Source organism: Lolium rigidum, chromosome 6 (assembly GCF_022539505.1).
Source record: "Lolium rigidum isolate FL_2022 chromosome 6, APGP_CSIRO_Lrig_0.1, whole genome shotgun sequence".
NCBI classification, from domain to species: Eukaryota; Viridiplantae; Streptophyta; class Magnoliopsida; order Poales; family Poaceae; genus Lolium; species Lolium rigidum.
In genome coordinates, this window is record NC_061513.1 from 26956607 (window position 1) to 26968101 (window position 11495).

Genomic DNA, 11495 nt, shown 5'->3' on the forward strand with positions numbered 1-11495 from the left:
TTCCTAGGCTGAACACATGTAGAAATGCAAGGGAGATCCGAGGGTCGCACTCTCAAACAACATGTGCCATTCTAGGAGTGGAAGGCATCAGAAATTCGTGTCATGCCATATATTCTGAAGTAAGATGAGGATGTGGACTGAAGCCCAAATGCATGCGGCACCAGCACTGCGCCTACCTTGCAAGATGCGAGTGAAATGCACACCTTCGGCTGCTTAATTTCCTTCTATTTAGAATATTCAAGACATTTAGAAATATAAGCATGAACTGTTTTCAAGGACCAAATATTAATAAACTTGGATATGCATTAACTGTTAAAATATTGGGCTCACAACCAAATTTTCGACGAGAAATTGTCGAGTTGCAATGGTCAATCGCTTACACAAAACAGAATCTAGGAGATACAAAAGAAATTAGTATTACCAAATGCTACAGTTTTTTCTTTGGAAAATATAAGCCCTGGACACACATGCGGACCTTCATGGGGGCTAAAAGGACCGTCACCCCCAGCGAAAAGCATATTTGTCTAGGGAGAGACTTGTATAGAATCTCCCCATTAGGTAGAATCGTAGGATCAACTTAGAGAAATCATACTTTGGCTATGCGAAAAAATCTGAAAATAATTAGCAACATGCATATAGGTTGTATCTACAACTCCAAGAAATTTCAGCTCAAAATCTAATCTACACTTGGAGAAAAAAAAAGACAAATTCTGTTGTGAATAGTGTCAGATCTGGTTGAATAGTATTTCACACTATTCACACCCAGATTTATCTATTTTGTCTCTCTGAGTGTATATCGAATTTGAAGTTGCAAATTTTTGGCATTGCATATATAACATAGATGTGTGTTCTCATTTTTTTCAGAATTTTTGAACATGTTTTGTCTTTGCAAAAAATTAATCTCATAGATCCTATCTAAGATCTGATCCTACACGTCTACTACCCCGTAGTGTTGCTCCAGCCCATAAGGCCATACGAGCGCCCATCTAAGCTTTTCTCCCTTCCTGGATACGAAGTGACGAACAGCACATACGCACGAACACGCTCTCTATCTCTCGATCTCGTACTGACGAACAGACGGCGACTGGCCATGGCCGTGACCGGCCGCCGGTTGCGCGGGTTGAGGCCGGCGGTCTGCCAGGCTGCCGGATAGTGGCTCATCTGGTCCTCGCGACCTCGTCTGTGCGCATGTAGGCAGGGCAGCTGCAAGCTACCATCGCCGACTGGCTGACAGGCTGGGGCGAACCCTCTTGGGCTCTCCCTGTCTCCTAATTTCCCAGCTTCTGCTGGCAATTTCTTCATAGTCCCAAACACCCAATTTTACTTCTTGCTATTTTTAGTTCTGATTCTTGTATCTTAAATTTGGCCAAAGTTCCAGCTAGATCATAGAATTTTGCAGTAAATTGAAACTATTGGTTTACAAATTATTGTTGCTCGGTGTAGGTAGGGCCAGGGAAAAACTATTGATTCATCATAGAATGCTTGTATGTGTACCCCATCGCCAATGGATCCGCATAAGAAGGGCAGTGTATAATTGTGTAGGAAATAGTGATATGTTCATTCATCGTAAGCAACTAGTCCATTCTATTTGCCTACAAAACGTGTCCCATATATGCCACTAGCTAGTTTTATGTTTCTCCATGAACATGTCACCCGATCAACTCCAAGCTACGTCATTTGTGAAAAAGAAAAATCATAGTTATTTCAACATCGTTTGTCTCCATTTTATTAACCAATGCACCGATCGCTTACTAATATTACCTCCGGCCCATAGTAAGCCGTTCAGATTTGTCTAGACTTGCTTGTACTGAGTTAGATATTACGGGATGGAGGGGTAGTTTGTACTAGGGGATTGTGGGTTGTGTGCTTGTGGCTAGAAATAACGCTTGGACTAATGGTCGATTTAGTTATAAATCTAGAATACTTGTCTCACCTTTTCTCAATAGACAACTATTTTTAAAAGGATATACTGGATATATAATCAGCGTACCTAATTACTATAACTTTTCAATTGGATTTTTAATATGTATGTAAACATACTGTTGTTATCCATAATGGTTTTGGTAAATCTCAATCAAATTACATGTAGTTCAGCGGAAAGGGGCAACTGAATTGACTGAGTCTTAATATAATCTCAGCCGGCTCATATGAACCCCTGTTCATCAAGTACTTTTGGTGACTGTGCAGATCACATGGGTTGATAATGAGTGGTATATCTCACTCAAATAGTATACATATATGGCTATATGTGCAGTTCACAACATGTTACCATCCACACAGTTTCAATAGAATAAATATTCCAATATGCTAGGAGAAATAACCTTCTAGTTTGTTGAACTATACATCTATAAGCATGAAGGGATATCTGTTCGTCGCACTCGTAAACAGTATGTGCCATTTTAGAAGTGGGAGACATTAGAAAGGAATGTCATACCATGAGGTGATGTGCGAGGTGGACATGGATCGAAGCATCGTTGGTGGCACCAACGATGCAATGAGTTTAACCGTCCGAGCCATTGCCGTGCAGCCTGTCTTTGTCGTGCGGCTTGTGGGATCTTTGCCATCGTAGATACTTTGCCGTGCGCTTTAGAAAGTCTTTACAACCCGTGCTGCTCTAATTCTTTACCGTGCAATTATTCTTTGCCGTGCTGCTAGGTGCTGCGCACGGCAAAGATGTCTTTGCCGTGCAGCGGCTCACGGCAAAGATTTGCTGGACGGCAATGGCCGTTTTCCCGTAGTGATACATATACATGTGTTTTTTCGTTGATTTGTTAAAGCAACTTTGGTAATTTTAGGATAAAGGGCTTAATCTCACAAGGTTATCATTTCTCTCTCCGCCACTGGTGGTGCTTGCCCAGGAGCTTAATTTTGCTGTATTTACAACCCCAAGCACCACAAATATATGTGCATGCCATCCAAATATAAGGAATAATTTTACTCCAAGATTGATTAGCACTAAAATTTTGAATCATGGATTTAAAAACATGAGAGATACAATAACACATAACTCGTTAGAATACTAGGCTCACTACCATATGTACGACCGAAACTGTCAATATGCGATGTTGAATACCTAACACGAAATAGAATCACACAATGTGTTTATTAATTGTGATATATTTTTTTAAACAGAAGCCCACACACTGGAGTTGCTGCTACCCATGCGTGCACTTGCGTGCACTTGCGGTTTGTGCCGCTGCTAGTCAAGTGGTGTTCTCTAGCTTGTAGTTCACACCCACGAGAGCCGGGTGTTCCTTTGGCTTTTCATTTTGAAGAGATTAATTACCAGGCAAAGTTTAGAGGCGGAGGGGAACAGTGATAGACATATTTTGAAGAGATCAACAGGCCAGTGTTAGATTAATTACCAGGCAAAGTTTAGAGGCGGAGGGGAACAGTGATAGACATATTTTGAGGAGATCAACAGGCCAGTGTTAAACATGCTATCTTATCTCTTCGCAAGATTACTACAAAATCGATATAATCAAGTAGCCTTGTTATTTGCTTACTTATCAGTACGCTTTAGTAGTGTATTATTTCATTCCTCGTTATTACAGGCTGAGAACTCCATAATATCCCCCATATGGTTGTAGACATACTATTACACACCATGAGGTACTCCCATCGTTTTGTAGTAGAATAGCTAGGTGGTCATTTAGGCAGGATTAAGAGAAAGAATTACTCCTCTAGTTAATCCCTTCATATCTCTTAATTCTTTTTTTTATTAAAACCAAATGACCAAATGGCGAGAATGAGGTAGCATTTGAACATGTAGTCTCCAATTGAATGGAGTCCCTCATGCAGTTCATCGCTTAGGGTTTTCCATGGAGATTTAAGACCTAATATAAGCTTAGCATCCCTGTACACCAAATGGGTGGGTGTAATACTATGTATGAGGTGTTGGATCAAAGGAAATGGATGAATCATACTAGTTTGGGTGGATGTTTAAAGTTTCTCACTTCCTTTAGCTAGTTCTACTACATCGTCGATGAATCCCAGAGGAGGGTTGTATGTACATGTAATATTATTGTCTTGGTAAGTTTTTTTTTGCTTAAGCAATTAATTCAATAATAATCAGTTTACACTAGTTTTACTTCTCTCAACGTACATAGCTGATGGAAGCAAATCCAATGTAACCTTCAACCATTTCCATCTTACTAACAATCTCCAGGTTTTCCTTCTCTAATATACTACACTATTACCAATGTTCGGTGAGGGGATTGTGGGTTATGGCCAGAAAAAAAAAACCCTGTTCAGATGAGATGAAGTTGGTCTCCTAGCTTTTGGACCAATGCATTACAGATTATATCTCTCTTTGAGTGATATAACAGACAGCATGGCCCAACGACATTAGATGGAAATACATTTGGAACGGTATTGTTATTTGACAAGGAAAAATAAGTACTTTATATATACAGGTTGACCGGTGTGGTTCAGAAGAAAATTTCTGATTTTATGCATTTCTTTATAGGACAATGTCTACATTTCTCGGCTGTCAAAGATATAACCCTTAACTTGTTTATGTAATGTGAGGGATGCTGAAGTCGCTCATTGGTCATGCCATATGCATGACAGAGATCAGCCACACGTATAGTAAATCAAATAGTTAGCAGAACATAAGTAAAATCGTAGCAACCTACAGAAAACGTTAATATAGTTAATGTGAAGCTCATACCAGAGCCCCTCGAAAGAAAAGAAGATCATACGAGAGTACAAAATTTTCATGGCTTTAAAGGTCAAGATTGAAAGGTGGGTGTGGGTAGCCCCAGCTATTGGTAGCTTGCAAGTGCACGATGCAGAATACGTGCACGTGACCGGAGTGTAAAGCAATTCAATTTGTGACGAATCTACAAAATCGTTGCGGTCTGAGTGAGCAATTCCACATGCACGGCCTCTCTTCCTGCCAAACATTTGGCTACATATATGGATGCTCTAGAAGGGTACTTTGCACTATTAAAGCAAACCTAACAGCGTACACGCAGCGTAGCAAGGAGTAGGAGGTACAGCACGAAACGTAGCATCCCGCGGCAAGAAATGCACCGATATGCTTTTCTCGCTAGGTAGCGCCGTACTGACCGATACACACATTAACATTAGCGCGTGATACTACCATCCATGTTCGGCCGAGTCACACGCTTGGCATGACTTCTGGGTGTTACTAGCTATAGTACCTTTCTTGTTAGGTATGCCAATGTCCTCATATCTGTTGCAAATAGCAAATATGTTTTTGCACGTGACACCGCGTCCGTCCAAGTCATGCAGTTTTCATGGTTTTGAGGGTGTTCTGTTCATCTGTTGCCTTGTTAGACCAGTACCATCTTAAACGCACCGGGTGAATTATTTTGCAGTAGATTACGCAGTAAATATTTAAATCCTTCACCTACCCATGATTTTTCAAAAAAAAAAGAGGTTTCATGAATGTCCGTTCGCTAGAAAAACGATTATGTATGCACGGCAATATTATAGGATAGTGAAGCGCAAAGTTTCCCTCTAATTTGTTTTTTAACTTACAACTACTTAATCCTCATCAGGGGACATCACCCCATTTCAACTGTAGATCATATGAATCTCCCAGGAAAATTATGTATATGCGATCTTCACAAGAAAGAGAGAAATACTAGCTTGCATAGTGAAATCATGTAACCTGGATTGATCTGGTATATTTTTTTGCCCACGTTGCGTACTTTCCCCTCTTTTTCTGATTTTATTTAGTACTCTCTCCGATCCTAAAAAAGCATCAGACAAGCCTTTTTACAAAACGACCTCACGTTTGCCATGACCACTCTGAGGACCACACCCATCAAACCCCTTTCTCCCCCACCCTACCGACAGCACAACTCCGTTGAGCTCACCTGGCGGCATCGCGCGTGCGACGGAGGGGCAGACACATGCACACACCAACAGACTATGTTCTTCAACCCGATCGATGACGATGGTAGCCCAGCTGGTCGACGTTGCAGGTTAGACTTGGCGCCTGGCCAAGGACGGAGATCGACTCGGTCTCCTCCATGGTAAGCCCTCTTGATTTCAACTATAGACCATATGAATCTCCCAGGAAAATTATGTGTATGCGACCTTCACAAGAAATAGAGTAATACTAGCTTGCATAGTGTGAAATCATGTAACTTTGATTGTTCATCTGATATTTTTTTTGCCCATGTTACATACTTTTCCCTCTTTTTTCTGATTTTATTTAGTACTCTCTCCGAACCGGCAGTCCACCCAACCAAACTCTCCTGAAACACACACAGAAATACCATGACCACTCTGAGGACCACACCCATCAAACCCCTTTCTCCCCCACCCTAACGACAGTGCAGCTCCGTTGAGCTCGCCTGGCGGCGTTGCGCGCGGCGGTGGGGCAGACACATGCACACACCAAAAGACAATGTTCTTCGACCCAATGAAGATGGTAACCCAGCTGATCGCCGTGTTGCAGGTTAGGCTTGGCGCCTGGCCGACGACGGAGATCCACCCAGTCTCCTGACAAAGGATTAACCTAGTGAATGCTCATAATGATGGATTTGGGTTTCTAGGAAGGAGAACACCGACGAATCAACAAACCGGTCAGCCAAACTAGGAAGCTAACAAAGTGTATGACCAATGGCGAATCGTCGAGATTGTGTTACGCAAGATCTAGGGTTACAGGTTATCACGTGTGGTTGAACCAGTCCCCTCGGTGGCTCCTCCTAAGCCTTTATATATCAGGCTAGGCCTCAGAGTCCAGCTCAGGGGCGGTTATCCGATATGGGCCTAAGATTCCTATTCTGATATGCATTGGGCTTCGACTCCATGTCAGTTTGTTCATGGGCGTTCGCCTATTCCTTTCAGGACTTTGCACCAGAGATGGTAATACTGAGTAACCGGTATGGTGCACCCGTGTCATCTCCTGCGTGGTAAGCCTCCCGATTTGGAGCCGATCTCGAAAGATCCTGTCCTCTTCGCCCGAACAGTAAGGATGAAACTGTACTAACCACTTTTTACAAGGACTTAGTTAGGAAACCGCAATTGTACTACCCATCTGGCAAATTTTTCGGATCAGAGGGAGCATTTGTTTTGAATTTACCGTTCACGGTGAATCCAGCAGTGCCCATGTGTGAAAAATTCTGTTTAAAAAGATGGGTTGAGGAAGAAGAGACGGCGGTGAAAGAGAGGTGCACCACCGTTGGCCACTACAGTAGTACCCATCGTGCCGGCCGCACCCGAGAAGAATTCGACAGCGCAACGCACAAGAGAGGTCCGGCCGGCCGTGCTGTGGTGGTATCCATCCGTTGCGGAACCGGTCACAGCCGTTCGCTTGGGCTCGACCCCCACGGCACACTCCCGGGCCCACCCCGAATCCGTGCGGGCCCACGCATCAGGGACCGCACACGCAACGGCCAGCGCAGGCCACGCATATCAGGCCCAGGCCCAGCTGCCACCCTCGCACTTTCCTCCGCGCCTTCCTTCCCGGTTCGACTCCGACTCCGCCATGGATTCCGGTGCTGCCGCCTCTATAAATACCGCCGTCTACCTCCAACTCCAACCTGCAACCACCGGCGACCAAGCCCAAACCAACACAGACTCCGTAGCCAAACCCAAAGCAGAGCGCTCTCTCTTCCGCCGCCATGGGCAAGATCAAGATGCCGTCCCTCTTCCGCCGCAAGTCCCGCTCCCCGTCCCCACCTCCCCAGTCCAAGCCCACCGCCACCACCGCCGCCGACTCCCCGCCGCAGTCCCCAACCCGGACCCCCGAGCAGGAGATGGAGCGCGTCTTCCGCAAGTTCGACGCGAACGGCGACGGCCGGATCTCGCGCCCGGAGCTCGCCGCGCTCTTCGAGAGCCTGGGCCACGCGGCGACCGACGACGAGCTGGCCCGCATGATGGCGGAGGCGGACGCCGACGGCGACGGCTTCATCAGCTTCGCCGAGTTCGCCGCGCTCAACGCCACCGACGCCGCCGCCGTCGAGGAGGACCTGCGCCTCGCCTTCGGGGTCTTCGACGCCGACGGCAGCGGCGCCATCTCCGCCGCCGAGCTCGCGCGCGTGCTGCACGGCCTCGGCGAGAAGGCCACCGTCAGCCAGTGCCGCCGCATGATCGAGGGCGTCGACAAGAACGGCGACGGCCTCATATCGTTCGACGAGTTCAAGGTCATGATGGCCGGAGGTGGGTTCCCCAAGATCGCCTGAAGAATCACCCTCCGCGATCCACTACGTACTAGCAGGTTCTTTCGTTCTTGGATGGATGGATCGTCATCAAAGATTAGATTTCGTCCGACCTATTTTTGCGCCCGTATTCTTCTCCCCGGATCCGAGCGTTTGCGGTGGAAACTATCAAGTGTATATACAGAAGAAGAAGGATCAAACGATCATTAAATTAGCCCTAGATTTTTTCTGCTATTTTTCTTTGTGTTGCCTGCCGAGAAATAATACGTAGTAGTAACTGCAAATCGCGAATATTGATTTGCGGATATCGATCTACTACAATATTGAAAGAGTGGTTCACGGTTACTGAATTGTCCATCCTTATCGTTGTCATATTCAATTTCGATTTGTGATATATTGTGGCCTGCCAATTGTGAGGTGCCGGGTGCTTGGAATGTCTGGATCTGTCTGCGGTCTTTGGAAGATGAACGCCCATAATTTGGAAAAATCTGCCCGATCGATCCTATTTTCTAGGTGTCGTTTTTTGCTCATACCTTAGGAGTATTGTTTGATTTGCAGCTGGAGAATCTTTGCAGTTTGGATTCTTTTGGTAGATCCTCTGGCACTGGGAGCTTCTCCCGTTGCTGTTGAAATAGACTGCATAGGCTTCTTTTTTTAAAAAAAAAATTACCGGATGTAAAAATGTAGCCAGTTACAGCTGAAGTTGATATTAGGTGTCGTATTTGAAGCGGGCTACCTATTCAGAGGGAGCTCAGTCCTGCAGCTTCAAGATTCAGCCATAAAACATAGAAATGCACAACCATGGCCCCCCTTTGGGACAAATTAGAATAGTAGGAGGAAATTGGGATGGTTGAATTCATGGAGAAAATTTTCCATGGAAATTCCAACAGACTGAGCAGTGCACAGTTGCTTGCGTCGTTGTTCTCCTCTGCTTTACATTTCAGCATTCACGCATTTGTGATGATCAGATGCTTGAAATGTCTACATTTGCATTACTGTCAATGCTTGCACTGTTTGGTAGTAGCGGCTTCAAGGTTTTTTTTTTCGAAGAAACATGCTGCAATTTCATTAAATCGTAGCATCAGTTAAGACTTTGTTGAAAATACAATCCCGTGCAATACCTACCCACACCTTAGAGCATGTACAATGGTTATATCTCAACGATGCCACGTAGAATAATTGATGATATAGAGGAGAGAGAAATAGAAAAAAAAGATTTGTCTTCTCTTAGCTAATGGCATGTACAATGGTAGAGAAGGCATGCCTTCTCTTACCCCGCCACATCAGTTAGAGAAGACATTAAATATAAGTCATACAATGCACTATCTCTTACTGCCATCTCTAGTAATTAATATTAATAATTAAAATTTGGTAGAAAATTTGTTGCTAAGGGAAGACATTTGTGATACAATGGAGAAAACAGTTTTCCTTTATTACGTAAGAGATGATCCCTTAGCTAAGGGAAGACAACCTTCTCTCTCATCATTCTCTCTCTTTCAACTAAGCAAAAATCTGGCGTGGCATCTCCAAGGGCATGTACAATGGTAGAGAAGGCATGCCTTTCCTTACCCTGCCACATCAGCTAGAGAATGCATTAGATATAAGTCATACAACGCATTATCTCTTACTGCCATCTCTAGCAATTAATATTAATAATTAAATTTTGGTAGGAAATTTGTTTCTAAGGGAAGACATATGTGATACAATGGAGAAAATAGTCTTCCCTTATTTCGTAAGAGATGATCCCTTAGCTAGGGAAAGACAACATTCTCTCTCTTCATTCTCTCTCCTTCAACTAAGTAAAAAATCTGATGTGGCATCTCTAAGGGAAGACTGACATCACCTCATTGTACGTGCCCTAAGGGAAGGCTAACATCACCCCCATTGTACGTGCCCTAAGAGATCATCTCTTAGTAACAATCTCTCTCACCACATTGCTATTACTAGAGATAAGACTAAGTAATAACCCCATTGTATATTATGTTTTAACTACGTGGCGGAGTTAAGATAAGACGGTCTTATCAACAATTGTGCATGCCCTTACAAATTTTAGTAATGCAACCTTGCATAGCCATTCTATGTGCCGCTTCATCCACACATATCGCACCAAAGCTTCATGAAACATTGAAGAAGGGCCTTTATTTCACAGACCAGCTGACCATAGATAGATCGATCCTGCCCTTCTTTTGGTAAGTTTTACCGCCACGTGGATGCTGCAATGAATTCTAGTTTACCAATTGTACATGACTTGAAAACGTTTAAAAGAATCTAGCGAGCATGCATTAGTTAAATCTTTCATCTAGCCGCATATGTTTCTACTTTCTACCACTTCGAGTCATCTCCTCTAGTATGCATCTTTCTGCATAACCCCTCGAGTCATCTCCTCTAGGCGACCGACCAATAGGGAGAAAACCCTAACAATTTCCGCTTCCCCACTAGCCCTCTCTTTCCTCGCCGTCCCCAGATGTTGTTCTCGTTGAAGCCCTACACCGCTGGTGAGAAGTGTGTGTGTGTGGGGGGGGGGGGGGGGGCATGGCCCTCCTTCCTCCCACGTTGCCGCCGCTTGGGTGGAATCTGGCTGGGGTGCTACCCGTCGCGACCATGACATGGACCACGGAAGCCTGGGCGGTGGCCTTGGATGTCGGAGACGGTGTTGAACTGTCGGCGAGTGGCGAGCGTCGGTGTTGTAGATAAACATCGTCGGTTGTGTTGGTGGTGACGGGCGGCGACATTGGTGTGGTGTGGAGGCCGCCTTATTAGGCCTCTGGCATCAAATATGAAGATGGTTGCTCCTTCTTGCGATGTCCATCTCACCTCCCTGGCACCGAATCTCATTCCGATGGTTCATGGGTGTGACCGACGGTAGCGGTCACCACATTATCAACCTTGTTGGTGTCATTCTGCTTCTTGAAGGCGACATCGAGGTTTATTCCCTTATTCCTCCCCGACCTACATATCTCGCAGGTGAAAACCCAAAGCTTCGGTTTGGGCGGCGGTGGCACCGTTCCCTCGTTGGAGGCAGCACCTTGAGATAGCGGGTTGGTGGACGAACTCGGCAGTGGTTGGTAGGTACCTGGCAGCGGTTTCACCACATCTTGTGTGTCTTCTCCTGACTTTGGTCATGTGTGCTGTGGTTGGTGTTGCGGGCGACAATGAAGTTTGTGGGTGGCGGCATGGCGAGGCGAAGTGCCCGTAGTCCTTTTCTCCGGCAGCAGGTTTCCAATTCCCATGCGTGCTTAGGGATGACTCTCTACCTCAGGACATGTGTGGCGCCCTCCTATCCGACGCGAGAGAGCAGGGTGCTTTCTTAAGAGGTTGAAATGATGACATGGTGGCTTGGTTTGGCCTTTGAAG

General features: G+C 45.1%; 1 protein-coding gene across 1 annotated transcript; it reads left to right on the forward strand.

Moving 5' to 3' along the window:
- The first annotated feature begins 7539 nt into the window (after nucleotides 1-7539).
- On the forward strand, nucleotides 7540-8498 carry LOC124666112 (probable calcium-binding protein CML10). The gene has a single exon (XM_047203465.1). The coding sequence runs from the start codon at nucleotides 7605-7607 to the stop codon at nucleotides 8163-8165; it is 561 nt and encodes a 186-aa protein (XP_047059421.1). The 5' UTR covers nucleotides 7540-7604; the 3' UTR covers nucleotides 8166-8498.
- Nucleotides 8499-11495: the final 2997 nt, after the last annotated feature.